The sequence below is a fragment of the Pelmatolapia mariae genome, linkage group LG12 (genome assembly GCF_036321145.2).
Source record: "Pelmatolapia mariae isolate MD_Pm_ZW linkage group LG12, Pm_UMD_F_2, whole genome shotgun sequence".
Classification (NCBI taxonomy): Eukaryota; Metazoa; Chordata; class Actinopteri; order Cichliformes; family Cichlidae; genus Pelmatolapia; species Pelmatolapia mariae.
This window is the reverse complement of record NC_086237.1, coordinates 10,222,872-10,247,748: the sequence shown is the minus strand read 5'-3', so window position 1 is coordinate 10,247,748 and position 24,877 is coordinate 10,222,872. Positions and strand designations below refer to the sequence as shown.

The 24,877-nt window shown below is 41.5% G+C and overlaps 2 protein-coding genes across 3 annotated transcripts in view; both read right to left on the bottom strand.

Annotated features, from left to right (window-relative positions):
• Positions 1-1,473: 1,473 nt before the first annotated feature.
• Positions 1,474-12,175, bottom strand: rab35b (RAB35, member RAS oncogene family b). 2 transcript variants are annotated; one of them, XM_063490005.1, is made up of 6 exons: positions 11,861-12,175; positions 9,485-9,535; positions 9,255-9,378; positions 5,503-5,627; positions 5,213-5,337; positions 1,474-3,652 (listed from the first exon to the last, which is right to left on the bottom strand). In XM_063490005.1, exons 1-6 carry the CDS (start codon positions 11,910-11,912, stop codon positions 3,524-3,526), a joined length of 606 nt encoding a protein of 201 aa, XP_063346075.1. In that variant the 5' UTR covers positions 11,913-12,175; the 3' UTR covers positions 1,474-3,523. The 2 variants fall into 2 exon arrangements, with proteins under 2 accessions (XP_063346075.1, XP_063346076.1); XM_063490006.2 differs by lacking the exon at positions 5,213-5,337.
• Positions 12,176-13,498: 1,323 nt separating this feature from the next.
• The window catches only part of gcn1 (GCN1 activator of EIF2AK4), a 29,321-nt gene continuing 17,942 nt past the window's right edge, over positions 13,499-24,877 (bottom strand). The window contains exons 37-57 of the mRNA XM_063489111.1: positions 24,495-24,715; positions 24,313-24,381; positions 24,009-24,147; positions 23,727-23,923; positions 23,402-23,544; positions 23,192-23,309; positions 22,878-23,093; positions 22,597-22,761; positions 22,238-22,399; positions 22,050-22,142; positions 21,815-21,958; positions 20,764-21,033; positions 20,503-20,616; positions 19,755-19,985; positions 19,465-19,658; positions 17,740-17,854; positions 17,338-17,434; positions 16,872-17,020; positions 15,005-15,115; positions 14,210-14,431; positions 13,499-14,120 (exon numbers count right to left, since the gene is read on the bottom strand). Of these exons, the coding sequence (XP_063345181.1) occupies positions 13,995-14,120; positions 14,210-14,431; positions 15,005-15,115; positions 16,872-17,020; positions 17,338-17,434; positions 17,740-17,854; positions 19,465-19,658; positions 19,755-19,985; positions 20,503-20,616; positions 20,764-21,033; positions 21,815-21,958; positions 22,050-22,142; positions 22,238-22,399; positions 22,597-22,761; positions 22,878-23,093; positions 23,192-23,309; positions 23,402-23,544; positions 23,727-23,923; positions 24,009-24,147; positions 24,313-24,381; positions 24,495-24,715 (3,296 nt within the window). The 3' untranslated portion in view covers positions 13,499-13,994. The remainder of the gene's footprint in view (positions 14,121-14,209; positions 14,432-15,004; positions 15,116-16,871; positions 17,021-17,337; positions 17,435-17,739; positions 17,855-19,464; positions 19,659-19,754; positions 19,986-20,502; positions 20,617-20,763; positions 21,034-21,814; positions 21,959-22,049; positions 22,143-22,237; positions 22,400-22,596; positions 22,762-22,877; positions 23,094-23,191; positions 23,310-23,401; positions 23,545-23,726; positions 23,924-24,008; positions 24,148-24,312; positions 24,382-24,494; positions 24,716-24,877) is intronic.

Here is a 24,877-nt window from a genome sequence, read left to right as displayed (position 1 = left end):
CGGCACTGTTTCAGTTAGAAAATGCTTCAAACTATTCAAAATATTAATCATGCAATTTTCTTAAGACTTTTTTTTGGTTTGTTTTTGTACGAATAAATACTTTACAATCAACTCGTCTCTGCTGACTTGGATTTGAAACCGGGACATTTTCTGCCTGTGGTTCTCAGAGCCACACATATTTTAAGTAGGAAAAAGCAGTTTTACAAAAGTTGTATTTTTATATACACGTGTGTGTGTGTATGTGTCAAGGAAAGATTAATAAAGTTATACCGATATAAATGAATTCCTGTTGGCCCAGGAATCCAGGAAGTGACACATCCATGTCATGTTTGGGATCTGATGTGATTCGCAAACAGATAAACCAGATGAATTTCATTCGAGCTTAGATAATGCATTAACTTTTCATCAAGTCTTAATTTGTCATATTCTTTAGTTTATGACCAAAAACCTACAAAAGTAATAACACTGCCATTGCTCAGACAACTTTAGCACTGGACTCCCAGCCAACCAACCAACAAAGCAAACTGGTACTTATTTAGCACTCGGGGTTCAGCCCAAGGAATCGTTAACATGCAAATGTCATAAGCAGGGATCAAACCACTGACATTCCAATTGGTAGAAAACCCTGCTTATCTTCTGAGCTCAGACATAATTGGGCATGGTATGCATGTATTATAACTTACACGATAAACTGTAACATATAATTTGGAATACATGTTACATTTAAGTTAAAATAAGTTATAAATGAAACTTTTTTCCTTCTGAAAACACTGTAGATGTATAATTTCATCTTAAAATCACAAAAAGTGTCGCTTTTATCACGAGCACGTTCCACATGAAGCTTCTTTTAATTACGGTATTTTTAGTTTTTATGACTTCCATCAGTAAAACTGCTTATAAATATGAAAATCATAAATCATATTTTTCCTCTGTGCAGAAATTTTAGGTTCAACCCGAAAGATACAAAAGCCATAATAATAATAATTTTGAAAAAGTTAAATGATTAAATTATTCAAGCATTCAGAAACTGAATAGCACAAAACAAAAACTCAATGACTGACTGACCAGTCTGCTTATTTTCTCACAGTATTACAAACTAGTCATATAAAACATTTTAATAAACAATTCAAAGGATAGGAGTAACTTATCAAATCCTTCTCATTACTTCACAGTGACTGAAAAAAGAAGCTAGTTGCACTGATCATGTAAAATCGGGCAGGTATGAGAGTACTAATGATGTTTAGTATAAGATGAGGGTATCTACTCCACTTGGTGCTCCTTAAGTGGTCATAAACCTCCTTTAAATGAATATGAACAACCCACATAAGAGTTAAGTAGTGACAGGTTTTCCAAAGACCATAAAACACTCTCTCCCATTAAAATTTTATTCAGAGAAAGGCAAAAATAAAATGGACACAGGTTTAAACTCAAGTTGGGACTGAGCCTCCGACCACTGACAAATGAGATCAGTCATTATGTCTCAAATATTTATTCTTTTAAAACGTTTATTACTGATTAAATTCATGTAGGGAAAAATGAATAGTACATCTTTGTCTCCAGTGTACAGCAAACCACAGCTGACAAGTGTCTTTCAACCACAGCACACGGCCCATGTTTAACACATGTGCAGTTGGTGTGCTAATCATGTGTGTATGTTCTATATTGAATATAAACACACAAATATATTTATATATACATACACATAATGAAGAAAAATCATAAAGTGTGAGATTTGATATCATTTCGAGGCCCTTGAGGTCGCGGTGACCTTTTGACACGTATCGGGATCCCAAACCAGCTGCCAGAGCCTGCCCAGAGGAGGAAAACAAAGTGTTTTCGACAGAAGCTTGTGCAACATCAAGCTCGCTCCCAATTCCAAAACAGAAAAAAAAATTAATAATAATGTCAGTAAGACATTGTACAACGCTTCGGCCTCTGTGGCAAATCCGGGCGGGGAGGGAGCGGATCCAGTGCTGCAGTTCATCCCCATTTGTTCTTATATTAACAGTCCCACTGCGCGCCACACTCTCAATGTGGAGGGTCGCCAAAAAACACTGTCCTGTAACACTTCAATTTGGGCAGGTAGTGCAGGTCATGACCATGAAAAGCAAAGCGATAAACCTTAATGCTTTAGTCGACTGTTTAGAATATTCTGCAAGAGAAAACGCAGGAAATCCACAAGAGTTTGAATGCTAAAATGCATGGCATATCTTTTTTTTTCTAAACACACCCAATCAAACAGTGTTACATGCTCAAAAACACAAGATTGAAAACCACAGTCTGCAATGTATTTGGGAGGTTTGGGTGGTTGCACAGGTGTCTTGGCGAAGAGCTTCCATGCACTGTTGCTGGACCAAATGCAGGAGTCCATCACTGAGAGGGGTGCTGATATGTGGGCATCAGGGGAGAGAAGGCTGGTCGCTGCAGGAAAAAAGAAGTAAAAGAGGGAGAGGGATGGAGGGAGCGCCTGAGGACTCCATTCACCAAACGTCTTGGCCAGCCACTGGCCACTATGGCAACAGTCCAATGAGAGGCGCTGCAGCTCCTAATATTTTTTTTAATATATATAATATTGGCAGTATCACGGTTTAAAAAAAGGAAAAAAAAGATTTTGGGGAAAGGTTTTAAAGCAAACTCTGAAGCATAGTAAGACTGCAGTGAAAGGTGCACAAGGAGCTCGACGTCCCAGAGCTCCGAGAGTGGTTCAACTGCTCCGCTGCACTCAAAAAAAAAAAAAAAAAAAAAAAATCTATTATGGATGGCTCAGCACTACTGGAAGTTAGAAAGGAAACAAGGGAAAACTTGGCAAAATACAGACAAAAAGGAAGAAAAAAGTCACCAGTTCTGTCCATCAAATTAGTTGCTAAAGATTGACTACCAATGATCCTTCTCCTCCTCCAAGTGATTTTTTCCCCCCAACAAGTCAAATAAAACAAAACCTAGAAGTTCATGATCTGTTGGCGTGAAGCCATCGTAACACAGAAACGTTCAATGGAGATGTTCAGTGGAGAGACACCTGTTCCAAAAACTGCCCCCCCTCCCTCCCCCCGCCCCAGAAAACAAACCCAAATAAATCCAGGAAAGGTGAGCCCTCCTCCTCCTCAGACGCAGAGTCCAGCCCGACTCTGAATGTCCCGTGTGCAGTGGAATGAGAAGGAGAGATGAGATACTGATGTGAGAGAAACAGGGTTGTGGAAGTGGATACAAATCGGAGCATTATAGCTGTCAGTTGCAGATCCTTGAACAAAAAAGTAGGACCTCAGGTCAATAGTGCCCATCTGCTGAATTCCAAATAAAACTTGATCTGATGTCTAATAAAATCTGTACAATTTTTTTTATTAAAGTCTTCATGATTAGTTTGTCCAAAGGGGACATTTTTGCCATCATTTTTTTTTTAATCTTTCACCATATATTTATTAAATCTTTATCTGCTCTTTAATTTAGATGCTCTGAGTCCCATCGTGTATGTGTGTATATGCATGTGAAGACGCCGCCCGCTTTTCTGTGGATGGCTTCGAGTTTGTTAGCAGCACTTTTTCTTTCGTTTACTGTTCCGGGTGAGTTTGACCACGTCGTTTTGTTGCTGCTGCTGCTGCTTGGCTAGCACTTCCTTCTTGGCTTTTAGCACTAGCTCCGTGATGCAGTTGAACATCTGCCAAGAGAGGCACAAACCAAAAAGCATGAACAGATTAGAGCGGTCAGATTTGTGTGTCATAATGGTGACAAAGGAGTATTTAAAGGAACAGTTCAAAGCCTCACTTGAGTCTTATTTCTAAATATGAAGCTGCAGCCTGGATAACTGAACTTAAGAATCAGGCAACAAAAATCCACCCACAGCTGTTCACAATGCTGCAAAACCTCTGATGATGAGTTTCCACATAGATGTTGTTATTTTGTTTTGATTAGCGAGTCTTGGGGTGGATTTGTTTACCTATGTACACAAGCAGGCTAGCAAACTATTAGGTGTTTGGAAGATCGACACCTTTCTCATTGCTATTCCTATAAATCTGAAGCCAATCTAACACTCTGCAATAAAGCAGAAGAGCACATTAACAGCCTTTGGTTAAAAAGTAATAAAATCCACTCTTAGCTTTTCAAAAATAAGGACACTATTCTTTGTGCTGTGTGATTGTGAACCGTTTTAAATAATAGCACTCACTTGAATTACCGTATTTTCTGGACCATAAGCCGCTACTTTTTTCCTAGGTTTTGAGCCATGAGGCTTATACAAAGGTGCGGCTATTCTGTGGATTTTTCTTCCACCACTAGGGGCACTCTAACCAGAATTAGAATAAAAAACAAGATAGATGAAAAATCAATGCAAAGAAGAATACGCTACTTTTTCTTTAGCAGATAGAACCCGCACAACAAATTATCAACTGGTAATTATTTTCAAATCCTCGCCCCTTCATCATGGAAACCACACGATGAAGTTCGTATGATGCAAGTTTTAAGTTGAAGGCCATCGATCTTGCTAACCAGGAGGGAAACCGCGCTGCTGCCCGCAAGCTTAGCGTCAATGAGTCTATGGTGAGACGTTGGAGGCGGCAGCGGGAAGAGAGCGGCGCACCTTCAGAGCCAACTTCACCGGAGGATGACAGTGCCACGGAGAGCGAGACTGATGGAGACAGATGTGATGAAGTGCTTCTGAGCCTGTTCAACTCCGACACTGAAGAAGACGACTTCATGGGTTTCAGCGAAGATGATTAAAATGACTTGTGGTTTCAAATACAGGAAAAATTAAGGTAAATAAATAGCGGTTATTTTCTCTTGGTTCTGTTCCGTTTTAATCAGCAAAGTTGCTGCCGTGTTAAAATGCATTGTTCGGAAAGAATCTGTTCAAGTACATACATGTACATTTACAGTACAAAATCGTTCTGTACATGCAGTAAATATCTAATTTTTCATCATAGATATCTGCGGCTTATAGCCGGATGCGGCTTGTATATCTTTTTTTAAAAAAAAATTTAAAAATAGAGCCGATTAAATTATTTACAGGTGCGCTCTATTGTCCAGAAAGTACGGTAACTGAGTAAACGATTAGCAGATTGTTTTGGCAGGGCAAAAACAGTTACTTTCAGCGATGCTTTGTGCAGTGGGAAGCTGATCAGCAGTTATCACAGAGCTTCTGTGCATGCCTGGCATGTCTGGCGAACAGCTCCAGACAAGCTTATCAGTCTGAGGCTACAAATAACACAAAACAACTAGTTACCTCTTCAACATTTACGTTCTCTTTTGCACTCGTCTCGAAAAGGCTGATTCCCATCTGCTCTGCAAACTTCTGCGCGTCAGTCGTCTCGACCACCTTAGAGTTTGGGTCGTCGTTCTTGTTTCCCACTAAAAATAGAAAACAGCTCAGTGTAAAATAATGGAGCAAGAAATTATTCCCATACTGCCAGCAAATACAAGAGGCATGCACTGGAGTGAAGGGCAGAGTCTATTTTTAAGCTAAAGAAGACGAGGTGAGAACAGTGCCAAGGTGTTTCTTTGGAGCGCACTCACCTAATATTCGGCACACGTCGTCACAGTTCTGGTTGATTTCATGTAACCATCGTTTTACATTGACAAAGGACTCAGCACTCGTGACGTCATATACCACTATGACCCCATGTGTTCCCCTGTAATATCTAAAGACAGAAGAAAGGGGAAACAGTCAGATTACAGTTTGCGACAAAGATCAATTGAATTCATTTAAATTTTATTCATATAATGCTAAATCACAACAACAGTCGCCTTAAGGTGCTTTAAATTGTGGGGTTAAGACCCTACAATAATACAGAGAAAACCCCTAACAGTCATACAACACCCTTTGAGCAAGAACTTGGTGACACTGGAAGAAACCGCCAACAGAACCAGGCTCAGGGAGGGGCGTCCGTCTGCTGTGACTAGTTAGATAAAATATTTCTAATTAGCTGAACAGTTATAACGACTTCTACTTTTACTACAGAGAAATGGTAGTATAGCAGCAAGACTAGAGAACGCTAAAAGTGTTGGCCGAAGAGTATGAACAACAGTATAACTGATTACCTAAAGATAAAGGATAACAGACAGGGTAAAACATGGATGTAGCTTTGGTGGCGGAAAAAAACCCTTTGACCTGCATTTTTTCTGAACACCACATGATGGTGATGGAAAGTAACCGATAAATTTAAAAATAAATCTAAAAGTAATGCCTCAATAGAAACTGTTAGATAGGATTAACGAATAAACAGCAGAGATAGTTTGGTAAAGGTAATAACAAATAAAAGGAATTATTAAAGCTAAAGTTGGCAAATAAATATGTAAAAAATAATTTGTTAAAGTTAATAGATGAAAATAAAATACACAGCAGAAATGGTTAACACACAAAACAGACTGGAAAAAAAAAAAAAAAAGGCCAACAGGATTGATGTGTGAAGAGTTTTTGATACCACTACACCGTGTAACAGTTATTGAAGATTTAAGTGTGCAATGGCCTGACCTTTGCATTGCAGTAGGGCATTTTAATTTCAAGTTATCCCTAACTTTCTGAGCTAATAACTAATGTTATCCAGCAAAGGGAAAGACACTTGAAGGGGCACAACTTAATAAATACATTCATCAGGACAGAGTGTATGACTGTGTGACGGAAAAAGCAACAGCACTACATTTATACCGCACAGACAAATGAACCGGCTTCAAAAAGAGAGGCCAGATCTGAGACAGAGCGCATCCCCAGTACCACTGCACTACACCAAACAAACACAAAGAAACTTTTGTCAGGGTTTCTGTGTGTGTGTGCGTGTGTGTTGTGACAGTTTGGGGATACAGCTTGTTTTGATAGGGTTTGGTGGCATCAAGGATTTACATCACACTATGTTATTAATGTAAATTAACATTATTGGGCATGATTTTCAATACCATAAAAAACTATTCTTACTACTGTAAAGTGTAAAGCCAACACAGACCAAGCTCGGTTCTCCTTATTTATGGAAGGAGAGCGCTTCTTATTATACATACATGCTACAATTAGTGAAGTTTGTAGAGTCTAATTTTCTGGCTAAACAAATCAGACTGCCTTACTGTACTGACAATTGTTCTGCGCTGCTCCTGCTAGCAGACTGGTATTAATAGTGCTGACTAGTATGGGTGGAAACATCTAATTGTTTAATTAAAACTACAAGGACATAATCGGACAAACAACAAACACCACAACACACACAATACTACTGTATCCTCAGTAAAAAGATACCACCCAAGCCTATTGTCTGGGTTTGTCCCCAGTGTCCATCAATAATGGACAGACACACAGCAGGGGTGTGTGGCTGTGCGTTTATGTCTGCTCAGTGCACATGAATAAAGAACCTTAAACTGCCAAACACACAAACAGCCTCACAGCCCAACCTGATGTACCCTTTTCTGTAAAGGGTTAGCATACTGAACTCACTGAAAGAGTCATCATTCAGGTGGACCTCTGTTGGTGCTTGAACATGGGACCTAAATGCCCTCGGTAGGAGTCCACCTGCGGACTTTTTACTGTTGTTAATCTCATTATGTGCTCTTTTATTTACAATGCAAAACAGTAAATAATTATAAGAAAAACAACAGCGTAAAAGTCTCTAAAAGAGAAAAAGATAAAGTTAAAGTGATATTATGCTGTGACTGAAGCCTTAGGCTGAAAACACACAGCTGCTCACTGACATATGGCTACCACCTCAGGTTAGTCTGCCTGAGTAGACTCAGCAGGTCACTGCCCATGATCCATCTCCACAGAAACATTCATTTAGGATCTAATGAGGCACCATGCCACTCTAGTTCAGCACAGGGAACAATCACCCTTAATAGGCAGCCTGCTCGCTGGAGGGATTCCTGCAGAACAAGTCGCAACAATCCTTCCAAACTAGGACGGCTATGCTCCACAGGGGCTAAAGCGTTAAGGATTTCACGCTTTCTGGATGATTTTAGCATTCTGATTGGCCTCCCTGCAGCAGTGCTAGTACATAAGAGTCAAACATGCCCTCCTGGTCCCATTCAAGACGATACTCGGGAGGCAAATGACGCTCCAATATCTCCCAAGCGCAGTCTGTGTCTGCTTCAGTCAAAGTCAAAAAGGGGTGAGCATGTGAGATGACTGCAGTTTAAGCTGTAGGTCACATCAATGATGTTCCTATCGGTGCTGCTCAGAGCACTGAGTGAGTGACTATTTGTCATGAATATAGAAACCTATGAATGCAGACTATTTCTCTTGATACAATGGCAAAGATTACTGAAATTTATTTTTAAGAGTCTAAAAACATGTTATCCATAATAAAAGCAATCGTTATAGTTTGATATTATTATTAGAAGCAACATTAGTGGTCGTGGTAATAGTCATGAGCACTAAATGCTGAAATCGCTTTACTTTTTCATTAGTTTGGGATCATATTCATTTGCATCAAGGTTTTTTTTGCCCACTAACCTACCATCTGTCACCTGGAGGTCAACTACTGCTGCATCATCCAACCTTAAAACAAATGTAATGGACTCCAGACTTCCACTCGTGGTATTGCAAGCTATGTGAGTTGACGTAAATGATGGGACGTCTTCTGAAAGCTTAGAGAGCATCTTTCTGTAGGCTGCGATCAAACCACAAGACCAAACTGAAGCGATAATATTTCTATTAAAAAAAAAAAAAAAACCCTGCACAGACCAAAACCAAATTTATTCTGTTAACAACTGTTATCTCTATATCCTGGCAGACTTCATGTTTATTCGTCGTGAAAGTCGACCAACGCTTAAAAGCTCTCAAAAACAGAAATTAAAATTTGCAAGAGTAGCAGCAGCACTTTTTGTGTTTTTAGAGGCTTTCTGAACAGCAGTGAACTTCTGGGACAGACAGCAGTCTGTGTTCTTGGTCTATTCAGGTAAACTGTGGAGAAAAGGAAAATTTAGGCCAACGTTCCCTCTTAAAGCGTGGGAGTGCCGATCATTATGAACCCCCAGGGCACATGGACAGCAGTGTGAAACACGCTGCAAGTGTAAGAGGGTAATGACGTACACTCGGCACCATCATGGAGCACTACAGCACACAACAAGGAGCCTCCCTCTCACATCTGTAATTAGGATGTGTGGGGAATTCCACCCAGTTTCATAGAACAGCAATGACTTATTCTATTGCTTCCTCATATAAAACCTAATGTCAGGACCGCAAAGAGCCTTTCATGGTTTCAGACTTAATTGTTGAAACATAAACAAAAAGTTTCACCTGAAAACTCCAAGCAAAGGAAGGGGACGTGTGTGTGAATGGATCCACTTACGTTGAGGTGATGGTGCGAAAACGTTCCTGCCCTGCTGTGTCCCAGATCTGTAGCTTCACCTTCTCCCCATTGATCTCCACTGTCCGGATCTTGAAGTCCACACCGATCGTGGTGATATAGCTACCTGCGAGTGGGCACGCGAACACAAAATCGAATTTATTATGAAAACATGGAAACTAAAACGGAGATGAGTCCTGATTATACATCGCTGCTTTGGTTGAGCCCCGCACCTGAAAATGTGTTGTCTGCAAATCGCAGGAGGAGACTGCTCTTCCCCACTCCTGAGGAGGAAATACAAGCACAGGAAGAGGTTTAAAGTACAGCGGCACAACAAAAAAAATATACACTATAACAACTCTGCATTTTTGATACTGGCAAGTCTGAAAACACTTTTTTTTTTTGCACCACAACAGAGCAAGAGTTTTGGTTTCGCATATTATATCCTAGTTAACCAAGAGCAGCACCACGTGATGACGGCACGCACACACACAAAAAAAAGAAAAGTGGGGGATGTCAAGCTGAATCGTTCCTCTAATCTTTGTGTAAATAAAGATTTAGTTCTTCAAGACATAAACACGGTTCTAACCTGCTGCACAGTGTACAAGCTGAAGGCTTCGGGTAAGCAAGACTACACCCTACATACTCATTCTGATGACGAAGGTAGCTCTAGAATCTTAATCGATTTAACTTCAGTGAGGCGGACACTGGGAGGCTTCTTAAAATAATCAGATATGAAACAGTGGAATTCAGAAAGAAATAAGAGTAATAAGAGATGACAGGAGAGGACAAAGAAAAAAGAGAAAGGGACTGAAAATGAGGTTAGTTTATAAGTGTGAGTAAGATTGATTGTGAGGTTACAACTGAAAGTTAGGAAGTCACTCTGCTGGCCTGAGGTGGGACTGAACCTGCAGCCCAGTTACACAGGTTATCTATTGTGTTATTGTCATTTCATGTTTGATTTGTCCTTACATAAAAAGCTATCAGGTTCCTGTGATCTCAGCACTACAGAGTTTTGTTCAAACATACAATGACCAAAGCTTCAAAGCAGAAGAGCATTCATCAGCTTTAACATGTCGTGTGGGCGTTTAGGTTGGCAACCCCCCCCCCCCCCCCAAAAAAAACTGTCAGGTGTAAAAATATCCAGGACACCTCTGTTGTCAGCCTGTAATTATATCTCTACATCAATGGAGCATAAATTAACCACAGACCATGGAAAAAAAGGTAATACATATCTGATACATGAAATGTTGCTCAAATTTCCATTTAGAGAATGATGTTCATGTGTACTGTGAAATTTTGTATGTCCTCTAACTTGTCATAGGTTAGAGGGTGTTCACGTTCAACTAGGGATTCAGTGAGTGGAGAATCTGATTCCCAGCAGCAAGCAGCAGGTCTGACAACAGAACAAGGGCACAAGGTCAGAGCCCCCCAAATAAATAAATAAAAATCCCCGTGCAGCACTGCAAACAGTAGTGCTTCCTTGCTGCAGCTGAGGGCACACTGGCCCCTGTGTGTGACATGCAGTGAAGGGCTTGCTGTACTGCCTTGTCTCTCCACTGTGAGAAGCCAGCTGGTGGGGCAGTGCCAGGACCGGAGCTGTCAATGAATCCAAAGACCATTGCTCACAAAAGAAGTTCAGCGGGATGAGGCTCTAGCTCCTGAGGGTGGAATACTTTTTTATTTTCCCGCTTTTCTTAAAGCATGTTTTCCACTTAAAAACAAGAGGGGCAAACATTTTTTTCCATATATACACAGATCTTAGTTATGCATCTACCTGTGGCTGTTTGTCCTAATTATTAACATGATAAAAAGGTGCTAAACATAAAGAAGCAGTCAGAGTCTTTGTGCTGTTTTACCTTATATACTTAGCTTACACACCAAAGGGCACTTTGGTTGACACTAACCGCGGTGTCAGTCTCACTTCACTGTAGTCTGACTAACTAGATGCAAACATGTCTTTGCAGTGCAGCATTCCTCCACTCCCAACCTCCTAGGTCTCACAAGCTAACTAGCTAACTAAATAAATAACAAAACCCATTGCAACATCTTAACCGGACTTAGTTGAATTTACATCTGTGCCGGGAACTTCTTAGCATTTAACCTTCCCGGTGCAGCAAATGATAACTAACAGTTATCAACATATAACCAGGCAAGGAATTGGCATGTTAGCCTAGCTCATAGCTAGCCAACACAACCTAGCTAACTGTAGATACAAACAAAAGGCCAAAACTACAGCCTACTACCCCAGGAACGGTATAGGTCACAGTACGTGTTGTGTTACGGCGGTAAAACAATTGTCTAAGCCGATATAAGAACGAGATAGGACATTTTCAAGAGATAAACCCTCAGTGTCTGGAGGCGGTATCCGGCCTCGTCGGCTGACATGCCCAGCCCGGACACACAACCTCCGCCCTGTAGCTGACACGAAAATATGGCGGATGTGTACGTTTAACAAGTAATTTCAGTGCCTAAAAGACAAAATAATACACTGCAAAAGCGCCCGGATGGTACATAGCCGGGTTAAAAGAGTACTTCTGCTTCCCCCATTGTAAAAAAAAAACAAGACAAGGCCCACTTCCCGTCCTGCATCCCCGGCGTCGGCTTACCGCTGTCACCGATGATGAGCAGCTTGAAGAGGTAATCGTAGTCCCTGGCCATGCCGGTAGCTGGTGGCTCACCCCCGCCTTGTACCGCTTCTTTGCTCGGTTAGCTGTCGGACTCCCTCGGTGCGTAAAGAAAATCACCAGCCCCCAGATCCCCCCGGTATAAAACACCACCACCACTAAGGATATCACAAACTGTTAGCCCCCCGAGCCGGCGGCGTTTTTTCTCGGGGTTTCGCGGCGTCAGCAATCCTCACTCTCCGCTGCAAACAGCCGGAAACTCCGCTTCCTCCTCTGGTGGAGCTGCACCCAACTGTGACCCAGTCTCACTGCGCAGACTCGAGCTACAGCACAGCGGTCCCATCCCATTGATGAACACAAGAATCATGCCAGGAGAAACGCTAGAGAGTCGTGCCGTCCCGCGGATTCATGCTTCTTTTTAATGCACTGAAAACAACTTAAACCACACAATACTGGGAAGCACGTGCTGTTAAACTCGTAGTTTAACTCCACATTGCAGTAGTTTACAGGAAGTTCAACTAAATTCGTATTTGCATAGAGAGGAAATTCAGTTTGTCAGTTTTGTGTAATCAACTAGAAATAATTTGGAGCCATAAAAGGGGGGAAGATTGTTATTTTATTTCGCTGTTGTCTCATGGTTTTTATATATTATTTGTATTACAGTAGCTGAATTACTTTTCTCCAGTCTGCTCCACCTTTTATTTCATCCGTATTGTTGCGCAGACACGCCAGGCTTCAGAGATTTTCCCCTAGACTGGGTACCTGTTACTTCATTTAAATATGTCCAAAACTAGAAATTATCTGATATCACTTATAATTTGATGCATTGCCAGCTTGATCATTTCCCCTTAAGTATTTCAAAATACTTATTTGAGCAATTTTAGTGAAAAGGCCTTCATTATGACCATTTCCAGCTCTATAGTAGCAGATATGGGTAATTTAATCTTTTACATAATTCTTATTCATCTTACACTTATCCTTGGTGTTTCCCCTCAGTGCATCCTGTCTGAAATGGACTGTTTTAGCTGCCAACTTAAAGCTGTGTGCCTGAGATAAAGGGTATCTGCTCTCAGTGAGATCACACAGAGCCAAACGTAGAAAAAAAAGGCCTTAAACGGAATTTAGAGCAGTTTAAGGACAAACACCAACCTCATTAACTGAAACTAGCCTCATTTAATAAGTGTCCACTGCTGTATGAGCAGAAAAAATGAAAGGCATAATAGTTCCCCTTCCTCCTCTTAATATACAAGTGGAAAACCAGTCCTGAAACCTTTTTCTTCAGACATTTAAGGTCACTTGATAATATTTCAGATGTGAATGTACTCCTGCATCTCCTCTAGGCTCTGTGTTCCTGGTTTGGAAAACCTAGACCATGAAGGGAGACTTCAGACCAAATCACCAGAGTAGAAAAGAGAGAAAAGCCACATAGAAAGTAAGAGAGTGGCGAGGTTTTAACTGGAAGCCAAAACTTTTTGTCTGCTGTAGCTTCAAGACTAAAATCCAGCAATTGGTGAATCAGAGAACTTGGTGGAATTCAAGTGAGGTGTGACAAAGTTTGAGAGACGCCAACCTGAGAAAAACCAAGCATCCAATATTTCACACACTACATTATGAAATCCAGAACCTTTTATTATGTATTGCCTTTTTACAACTGCATCACTGACATAAGAATGATTTGTGTTTTTATAAGAAGTTGCTTTCCCCAAACAACCGTCACACTCAAAGTTCAAATGAAAGGTAAAGATAGGGGGGCTCTGTTTCATTAACAGTGGCAATACTTGAAATCATTTTGGTAAAATAAGTAGCAAAACACTGAAATATCAAAACAGATTTGGCATCGTGTCTTCCTATTGTTGCTCGGTACAAGAGAACAACCTGTGCATCATATGATAAAATAAATTGGGCTTAAAGGCCGCTAAAACAAGGATTTAAAGTGGGGGGAACAAAAAAAAAGGAAAACGCCAAAAACAAAATTAAATTTTCTGGGGAATACAGCCAAAACACTACTCATCTCAGGCTCCCAGTGTGTCTGAGGTTCTCATACACGGATTTGTTTAATATGTCAGTCAATCTTCTGCTGCTTTCTGCAGATCAGAGCACTTCGTTGTTTAGTCCATCATGTTAGGATTGTGTCATCGATCTCTTCATTGGAGTCTGGCTGGCTGGCGATTTTTTTCAAAGACCGGCGGTGACACTCTGACAGTAGGTCATTGCTTGCAGAGTCCAGAATGGCAGTAATAGTCTGAAATGCAGAGAGAGGAGCGTGTAAAAATGTTTTGTTCTACAGATTACATCTGTGTGCAGATTACAGTAGGGAGTTGATAGTCGCACCTGCATGGTTTCCTCCCCCTGGCGAAGCCGTAGCAGGTTGACGATTGTGTGTTCGCTCTGGGCCCGGACGCTCGTGTTCTTGTCCTTGGTGTTGTCCAGCAGAGTTTTCAGCAGAGGTTTGATGAGATTCACGTCCACGGAGGGCAGTGATGGCTCTTTGAATACCCACCACAGCACCCGCTCTGACACCAGTCTGACATCACTAGACTGGTTCTGAAGACACTGCAGGGTCACGCAGACAACAGATATAATGACACAATACAGACTGTTCAAAAAGGTACTCAAAGGACTCACCTTCTTATAAATACACAGGCTTCACAGCAAACACCTGATCAGACTGATATCAGCTTTCATGCTGTGCTTTTAGTGTGGAAATGTACACACTAATCACTCACACAAAAATAAATGTTTTCTACACTCCTCATTTACAGATGCTGAATATCCTATTGAGCACACTGCTTAGTTTCTTCCTGACCCTCTGTACTGTGCAGGAACTTTCTCTTAGTGTTCAGTTTTCTACCTAAAGACTAAGAAGAGCTGTGAGCCTAAATAAAACAATGAGCGTTAGCTATAAAACCAAAAATGATAATACTACAGCATAACTCTACTACAAGCAACTATGTTTGTATTACACATAATTTTACTGTGAGAAGTATTAATTTAAACAGCTACACCTTTTTCCCAACATTATATACAGTGGGCACGAGCCCATTTTTGGCAACTTGACTGCTCCCACTTCCTCACCTGTACAAATATAGAAATGGGAAGTGGACAGGGTTTGATTCTCTGCTTTACCTTAACAAATTGTGTAATCATCTGCTGGGAAACACCACTGCCCCCCTCTGTTCTCAAATGATGCTTCATCAGGTATCCCATAGCTCTGATCCCACTGGTAGCAATGGGAATCTGGAAGAGGAACAAAATGCCACGCATGAGGACAAAAAGAATCTAAGATAATGCTAGAAGATCGATCAGTGCAGCTGAAATTGCTACAAGGATGACTGACAAGCTGATAAGACAGAGTAACATATTATATGAAAAAAGAAACTTAACAAGTAAATTAAATTAAAAAGATATAAAATGAAAATGCAAATAATTACATTAGGAATACATCAATGAGATTAAGAACACACACAAAAAAAGATAATCACACGGTGCATTAAAAGGACAAAACATCAAAATATACAATATTGAAAATAGAGCAATCAACAGTAATGAGACAAGCTAGAGCAATAGATTGTCTCGCTCTATGTTCTTCCTGTGTTATATCTTAATGCTCGCTCGACCACCCGGGAAATGCCAGAAAGTAAATTTGTTTACGTGGACAGAGAAATGCGTCATCATTCACAACCTTACAATGCTGTGATTGCAGCCAGTCCTCAGTACTCTGTGGCCATTTGCATATCAGTCATGATGAAAATGACTGTGTGGCTCATTGCTATGCAGTAGCACTGATTGTTACATAACTGTACAGTTTACGAGGTTGGGGAACCTACAGTCAGCTGAAACTGGATGTGATGAAATATTTTTCCCGCTGAAAATGCTGTGTCCAGATGAAGCGACTAACTTTCACTTACTTTTGGTGCTTCGCTATTCGATAGCCTGCAACCAAATATTGATATTTTTTATTAAAACAATAGGTTCTCTCCACTAATCTGACTAACCACAGACACCATCTCATTAATGGAAGTAAAACTATGGTGACGAAGAAGAAACACATCGGTTTAAAATAGTGTCATGCACAGGAAAATAAATCAGTGAGCTCATTAATTCAAGTGGAACATTATTAAAATGTAATAATAACAGCAGGTCCATAGTGCTTCACACACTGGGAAGCACACCCGGTGTCAAAATCTGCCAAATCAACTGACCCTCGCGACTAAGGGAGCCAAAAGTAGCTTCTGTAAGAAGTTAGTAATAATCATAAGCAGTCAAACTGACACCACCACAGTGCAGCAAACAGATACCCAATTCCTCCTTTTTGAGTGTGCAGGGATATTTTTTTTCCTTCTTATGTTACTTAATATCTGGATGTACACAGTATCACAGAATCACTTTATTATGATGGATGGTAATAGTGAATGAACCGGTTCATATACAGCGCTTTTCTACTCTACTCCAGCACTCAAATCATTTTATACAACAGTATAAAGTATTTCTATACTGAAGGCATGCATGACAATGGTTATATGGGGCTGCTGAACAGTGACAATGACATGAATGTAATCTCTTTATTCAACCAAATTAAACACCTATGGAGGATTCCTGTGGCTCGACCTTCATCAAAACATGAAATACTTTGGAGGAAAGGGGTCCAACTCTTCAGAGTTCAAACCTGGAGGTGGAGGAGCACTGAAGCTCTACTGGTGACACCTTACTGCGAGGCATTACGGTGATTTTTCCATTACCGCCTGTCACATCTCAGTTGTTTAATCCTTATAGTAAAAGAGTACATTGGTTTATTAACAGTGGTTTGAAATGTATTTTTTGATCTGGTGTTTTTCAGAAGTGACTGTGTTACCTTGATGTTTCCATTTCAAACTTCGCTGTCAGCCGAGGAGACATTACCAGAACAAAATCACAACACACTTCCCAAAATGGCAACTATTTCTACTGTTTTCCAATCTCCCTGTGGGTATCTATGAGTAAACTCTCTGCTCACCCTATCAGCGGTGGCATTGGCCAAGATGGTCTCCGTCACAGTGTCACAGTACTCGTTCCCACACAGCTTCCCGGGAGCAGATTTGACGGCGATGGCCAGGGCCAAGCTGCGACCGTGACGCACCATCCAGTCCACACCAGACACGTCGGCTAAAGAGAGGCAGACAGTTCATGAGCTCGTGGCATCACTGCTCGGCTAACGCACAAAATAATGCAGCACACAGCAGCAGACAATAACAACCTGAAGCTTTTTTTAATGCAGATACACTGGACAAACATACATTAAATGTTTTTCTAAAAGGATTTTTTAAATTTCAAATTTCTTAGCGCTATAATTATTTCACTCTATAACTCACAATGAGCAGGAAAAAGGACATCTGATGATGGTCACAATGACAAAGCAACACTACACACACTTACAATGAGATCTGAGGAGGTGTAAAATAACTTTGCACACAAATACCAACCTAAGACATGCTGAAGTAACACACTCTTCAGCTCCTCCTCTGACAGGAAGGCACACAGCTCACCAACACAGCCGGCTGAGGCCATACGAGTTGCATCCTGCAAGTGCACACACACACACACACCAATAAGACAGCCAGACAGAGACAGGTTGTGTGTCATTTATTCTCAAACTGACACGAAGACTAAAACCACCTTTTTAGAAAACCACATCCTCTTTGTCTGACTTCCGTTTTTCTACTGAGATCACAGAGGAAACTCTACTTGTGAATAACTCTGAAATCTGCTTATACACGTACTTCACTGCTAATTACTTCATGTATCCAGTAGCTACTGCAGGTTCTGGGTTGGAAAAAAGGGTTGCAACACATTCAAAAGAAGTCTTTGAGGGCTGCTCGTCATACCTCGTCATGTCCCAACATGCCTAGCAATGTGGTGGTGATGTTTTTGCGGATGGCTGGGTCCACCTTTGATCCGGCCCCCTGGATGACAAACCTTAAGGCCTGGAGCATAGTCTCCCTGTGAACACAAACAGGAGAATTAAACTAAAAGACAAAAGCAAATATTTGTTATTTCATGTAAAAACATGTAAGCAGATATTGTATTTTGGATATAAACACAGCACAAACTACAGTTTTTGCTAATTATATGTTAAAACTCAACTTCCCAGAAATATGATAGAAGATTTGTAGTAAATTTGTCAGTGCTTTCTGGTGGACAAAGGATGTAATGAGGAACTATTTTTTAAAGATAAATCCAAACACATTTGCATTTCTGTACTCTGGCTCTTCTTCCATCGTACACTTTTTAGATTAAGCTGGCGTCAGGCTGTACTATCAGCTTCTAGTTAATAATATTTTGGGAGAAATGTCTCAGACTTTAATACTGACTCCAAACCAAGCAGCAACTAGAAAACTGAAGCCAGCAGAGGCCAGCCGATAAAGGATTTGTTTTTGGATATTTGATGATTTAAGAAAAAAATAAAAAGATCCCAAATTCTAAATTATTAGCTGATATTATTACTGCTTATGCTTCTTAACCCTCTCGAGGCAGGCGTTGCCGATTTGCAACAGTTAAAAACTAACAACCTGATTACCCCACATACATATTTTATCAGGTTTTTTTTTTTTTGATAATTTCCCCCAAATATCAGATTTTTCCTGTAACTAAAACTTAATTTGAGCCTGAGAGGGTTAAGCAGATTTTCCTAACATTTGATATTTGTACTTATTTATTAATTGCGCTCTGCTCGACACTGCTCAGATCAGATGGTTGTCGCATTTCTTGCAAACAGTGAAGCTACAGAGTGCCCTCTGATGGACAAACTGTGCAATGTCAACACCCATAACACAACTGAAGAGTGTTTCTCCAGCCTCTTCTTTACTATTTAATTTTTATCAGTGCGGAGATCGGTAGAGTGGCAAATAGCTAATACTGGTTACTAATTTAAGCCTACCGATAAATTAAATAAATGCTCTTTATGTTCCTTATTAGAGCCAAAAAGTTACAAAAAACAAATGCTGTTGTGTCTACTTTATAGAAGTTAATGTTGACGATACAACAAGCCTCCACTAGGTTTCAGGTGACATCCCGGTTGGTACAACCAGACTCAATCAGTTACAATCCAACATATTTACAACCAATCAACCATTTAATAACAGCTGTACTGGAGAGTATTTAAAAAAAAAAAAAAAAGACTCCTTTGGGAGTCTTCATGATGAAATTAAGTGACAAATAAAATGACTTTCTGGGTGATTCAGTCCATCCTGAAGTTTGTGCTCTGTGCCCTGAAGGTTTGGTTCTGGTGTTTGGCAGTAATTAGCACGTAAATGCTTTCTCAGCATATTCTATTGTCTAAATGATTATTCTAAAATAGAGGAGTGAACTGCCCTCTTTAATATACAGGCTATGCTTCATACACACATTTTCAGACTAATGGCTCCCAGTCTGTGCTTGTAACATTAAGACAAAGCAGCATCTTTAATCAGATGATACATTTCAACTTCTCTATTTGTGGAGATAAAATGATTTAAAATATTAACATCACAGTCTCACATATTTTGAAAATCCTGTTGGGGATGTTTATTGTTGCTGATTCTGTACTGAACAATACCAGACTGCACACAAACCTGACTCCAGAGTCCTCGGCATTGCGAATTGCAGAGAGTTGCTCAGTGAAGAGTGGATCGACCTTGGCGTGGATGGAAACCAGCTGACCCAGAGCCTCTGCCGCCCTCAGTCTTACAGCACGGCTTGAATCCTGCAGGGCTTTCAGGAAGGTGGTCTGGAGCTGAGGCAGGAAGGGCTTCAGGGCTATGCCCACCTGGAGGAGGAACGCAGTGCAGAGGTTAGAGCCTTCTGACAGAAACTTTGACCAGCTTTGGAGAGGAACGATTGGCCATTTTGTCTTCCACCAGACCTTTGCCAGCAGCAGGGTGAGAGTCTCTAATAGAGCAGTCTTCACAGTCCAGGCAAAGCGGTCTCCTAAGATACGAATAAGAGGTCCAGTGATGTTGACTACAGACGGCCGCAGAGCCTCGGGAGACGTCAGTTTGATGACCCCTCCTAATGCTTTAGCCGCCTCTTCTTTCTGTTCAGGGGTGCCAGTGAGGACACCTTCTCTCAGGACTGGCAGGATACAGGTCACACCCTATGTAAGCATCGAGATAAAAATAAAAATATTAACTGAACAGAGCTGAAAGAAACCAACATTTCCCAATTAATGTTTAATTGGTGGCATATTGAAATTGCTTTTTTGTTCCCCGAACAGTCAAGAATCCACAGATAATATATATACACACAATGATATAAACACCTTCTGAAAGCTGGATCCAGTGGACATGTGGCACTTTGCTTTTTTGAAGAACTAAACAACATTAAAATCAGATTATTACTGAAAGTGTGTAAGCCAGGTTAAAACACACTTGGCCCATTGTAGTGCCCGCCCTTATTGAGCAAATCAATAGAAAGACCTCCACGTGAATGATCACTATTAATGAGTTTCTAATTATGTGGACACAGTTCATGTCACAAATGTGCCCACACAAAGCTCTGCTCACTTGACAGAACAAGAACTCAATAGGATGAATGAGCTGCTGTGAGAATGACATCACCATGCTGTAATAATGTAGCAATAGTGTTTATTGTGTCAGGCGCTGCCCTCTTACCTTCTTGGGCAGACAGAAACCAGGAAGGTGCTGACCCTTCACGTCTCCGGCTACTGATCTAATGTCTCGATGCAGATCGTCGATTAGAGCCAGCTGGCTGCTTGCATCCAGTTTCTAAAGAACACATCAAAGCCACAGTGAGTTTGCATTTCACCTTTGATTTAAAAACAATCAAAAGGTCCACTGTTTTACTTACTACCATATTTTGTACTAGACTATGAAATCTCGTGCAAATGGAAAGAAATTTTTATAGGAACACACCTTGGTGATGGAGTTTATGGTGTCCCAACTCTGAGACAAAACCTCTGGGTTGGAATCGTTAAGAAGGCGGATGAGGCCTGACAGCAGCGTGCGTGTGTGGGCACTGTAGTCCAGTCGGGTGCGAGCAAAGTAGGCATTGAGGATGGTGACGGCAGCCTGTCTGAGGCCAGGATCGGTGCCCCGTGTGGCCTCCAGCAGGTCTTCTATGATGATCCGCTGGCCCACTTCATCCTCCACAGAAAGGATCACCGTCTGACAGCTGCACAATTCCTGGTGCAAAGGTAACAACATCCAGTCATATCATTCAGAAAGGCAGTTTAAAATATGCAGTGTTCACAGTAAAATAACCACCAAAAAGTCTGAGTTAATAGAAGCAACACCTTGACATTTTAATGGAGCTCACTTCTTGCATAGATCTGAAAAGTATTTTAGGGTTTAAATGCGTTGTAAATATTTACGCCACAAAACTGCAGCTCTTTCTAAATCATTGCCAATTCCTTTGTGTACAAAATGTTTTGAAATAAGTTAAGGTTTTAAAAGACAGGGAGACCGCAGACTGGATAGTAACTGATTTAACTTGGTGATGCTCAAAGCTGTGCTTTAAAAGGGGAAAAAAAATAATCTGAGCCTAGAGGGGAGACATGGTGTTCTGGTACGTCTGCAGCTGCATTTTGAATGACATTAAGAGGAAATCAAAGTAGGACATATGGCCTGTTTAGCAGATAAGAAGGATTTTAATTCTCCAGTTGATTTAAAATAGAAGAAGCCACTGAGCAGAACGGGACGACGGCAGTAGTGCTGGAGTATTGTCTCAGAATACTTTGTACTACAAAGTTAACATATACAGGAAAAATAAAATAAGCCCTGATCAAAAGCCTTGCAGTTCTCCATATTTATCTTCGGGGAACTGCAGCTCTTGAGTGCTGTGGTATCGTATTAAAAAACAAACAAACAAGCAAATAAGAAAAATCTGACCAAAGGACGTTAACAAAATCCTCAAACACAACAGAATCAGTAGTGAATCTTTATATTTGGAGATTGCTGGTTGTACCTGTGCTTCGTCCTCTGTTCCCAGTTTTCCTTTGAGGGAAGAGAGCAGGGCAGGGAGGATGACCCCTAGATGACGTGTCAGAGCATCTCCAGCCACAGCAGACAGGAAGGCCAGTACTCGGGTGTTTACAGGAGGAGCAGTCAGCTAGCAGAAGCACAGAGAACACTGGATTATAGTCACACAACATAAAAATGACATAAAGGCCTTAAAAAGGAAATCACGTGTGATGCTTTACCTTTGGAACCAAGTAAGGCAGCACAGAACGACTCTTCACTGCCATGACTTGCTTCAGGCCATCCAAAGCAAACTCAGCCGTTTCCTCATCATCCTGGAAAAACATGTTCGGTATGAGATATAGACTAGACTGCAAAGCTTCTTAAATCCTACAGATTTAATATTACATTTTCCCCCTCACTCCCTCACCAGCTGTTTGAGCAGGGTAGGCAGGATGTCATCCAGCGCCTGGTGACCGATGGTTGCATGGAGCTGCTCAAAGGTTTTGGCCGCGGCCTCTCGGACCTCCTCCAGAGGGTCACACAGAGCCTTCCTCACTGTAGGGACGAGTGACTCAGAGAAAACAAGCACCTGCAACACAAGCATCATCAGATTTAAGGTTTTAAGTTTACTAGAATTTTCAGCTTAAGCTAAAACAGGCCCCACTGCTTGATTCAGAACCGCTTTTAATAAATAAAATCATTCTAAAAGTTCCAATTCAATCCCACGAGCTACAATAATCGCAAAAATGAAGAAAAATTGTTTGTTACAACAGCAGTGTGACTCACAGCGTCTTTACTGGTGGACTTCATGATTTCACTGAGGCCGATGCAGACACCTTGCCTCTCATCGCTCTTGTCAGAGCGCAGGCCCTCCTCCAGGATGGGAATGATCTCCGGGAGAATCTTCTCTCCAAGTTTCCTCACCAGATCACCCAGCGTCCGAGCAGCGATCTAAAACCGTGCAGACAAATGACGTTAACAAAAAACTCTATATGACTACTTTCACGCCAAGAGCCAAACAGAAACACCAGAGATCATAAAAAGAGTTAAAGAAAAGCAAGCATTACTGTTCTTTTGTCAGGACACGTAGAAGCCAGGAAGCCCAGCAAGAGTGTGAAGAGGGTTGGGAGGATTTCTCTCAAAGTTCTGGGGGTGTTGGACACCACGATCTTCCACACGTGGAGAGAAGCTTGTCGAACCACGAGCTGGGTGTCTGAACGGCCCATGTAGAGGCCTGAGAGGACGCGGTTACGACGCTCAGCTCCCAGAGCACTAATGATAGCCTGATAGGGGTAAAGGTCAAAGATCAGCAAACAAAATTCAACCAATATCACAGTTAAAAGGAAATGAACTGCTGAGAAAAAAATATATACATTCATACTTTATTGGATGCAGCAGTTCCAAAGTTGTCGTCCTCTGACGCGGTCTCTGTGGTCATCTTTCCTGTTACTCCAGAGATATGGAACAGCAGGTCGCCAAGCAGCTGCACAGAGCTGAATCTATAAACCAACAAGGGCACGAGTCAGCAGGTCAGTAGCTCTATGAGTGACATTTATTGAACTGCCAACATTTTACCGTGCATTTATCTGACCTGATTCTCCACAGGTCATCAAACAGTCCTTGTTCCAGCTCGGGAAGCAGCAGTGCGATGGCGGTCTCAGCGTACATGCTGATGATTCTCTGGCCGGCTCGCAGTGCCGTGTCTCGCACGTACTCGTTCTCATCGGCCAGCGCCTGGTGGACGAGAGAGAGCATGAGGCTGCAGTGAAACATGTACGTGAACACGATACACAGTGAAAAACTGTCTTTGCTAACTGAAAATAGCTATACAAAAAAAGAAACATTTTTATATTATTATTCATTGTGATTTTAAAATGTTTTACTCTTAGCAGTAAGTAGCTCTTAGTAACCAGTACCTTGAGAATGCAAGGGATGATGGGACCAACATAGGGAGTAAATTTATCTCCAAAAGTGAGCGGCAGGTAGATGAACATCATGATGTATCCATCTCTGACGTGGGAAGCAATGTCCACCTTGCTGGCAGTTTGCACTACGTCTGGCATTAGCTTGTCCAGCTTCTCTACTCCCAGTCCAGCCATGACCTCAGCCAGACCTGAAAAAGACCGTCACACAAACCACTGAGCTCTTGGCTTTGAGCACAAATCAGAAACACGAGGACAGAGTAGAGAAGAACCCACCTTGTGCAGCTCCTGAGCGGTCCACAGAGCTCTGCTCAGAGGCCAGCGTCTCCATGAGCCACGGCAGCAGGTCGTCAAAGCAGGTCTCACCCATCCCCTTAACCATGGCACCCAGGGCTTTAGCTGATACTGTACGAACCTGAAGGGGGAAAGAGAAGGAAACATGATAAAAGATAAAAGGAAAAAATGAGAGGAGATAAAATGAAGTTAAAAAACAAACAAACAAACAAAAAAACCATGGAGTGAACTGCTGCTTCATCGTCAGCTACACACACACAGGATTATTTAAGAATACTAAACACACCTCAGGCACCGGGTCCAACAAGGAGGCCTTCAGTCCAGGAATAACACTGGGTAGGTATGGTGACAGATCCTGTAAGGAGCAGAAGAAAACAAAACAAAGCATACAAATCATTAAGAAAAAACTTTGGAAAACACTAGTTTTACTGAATGGACTACTCTGATATTTCGCTTATCCCCGTGTACCTTCTGGTCAGTGAGCGAGTACATGTTTCCAATGATCTGAGCAGCCATCTTGCGAGTGTCAGTGGAGCGATCCTGGAAGGCTCTCTGGACGATGGGCATGATGAGGGCCAGAGAGGGGGCGTCAATGAAGTGCACAAACTTGGTGTCCAGCAGCGTCTGCAGGCACGTCTGGGTTTTCCTGGACGGGTCGGTGAGAGCATCCAATAGGATGGGGGTGATAGCTGGAAGAGAAACACAAACTTAGCTGTTAGCATTACTGTACCTACCACTGGTATAATACCAGTAGATTACAGATGGTCGCCCTCCCTAATCCTGGTTCTGCAGGGGGTTTCTTCCTGTTTACATGGATTTATCCTTCCCACTGTCGCCAAAGTGCTTGCTCA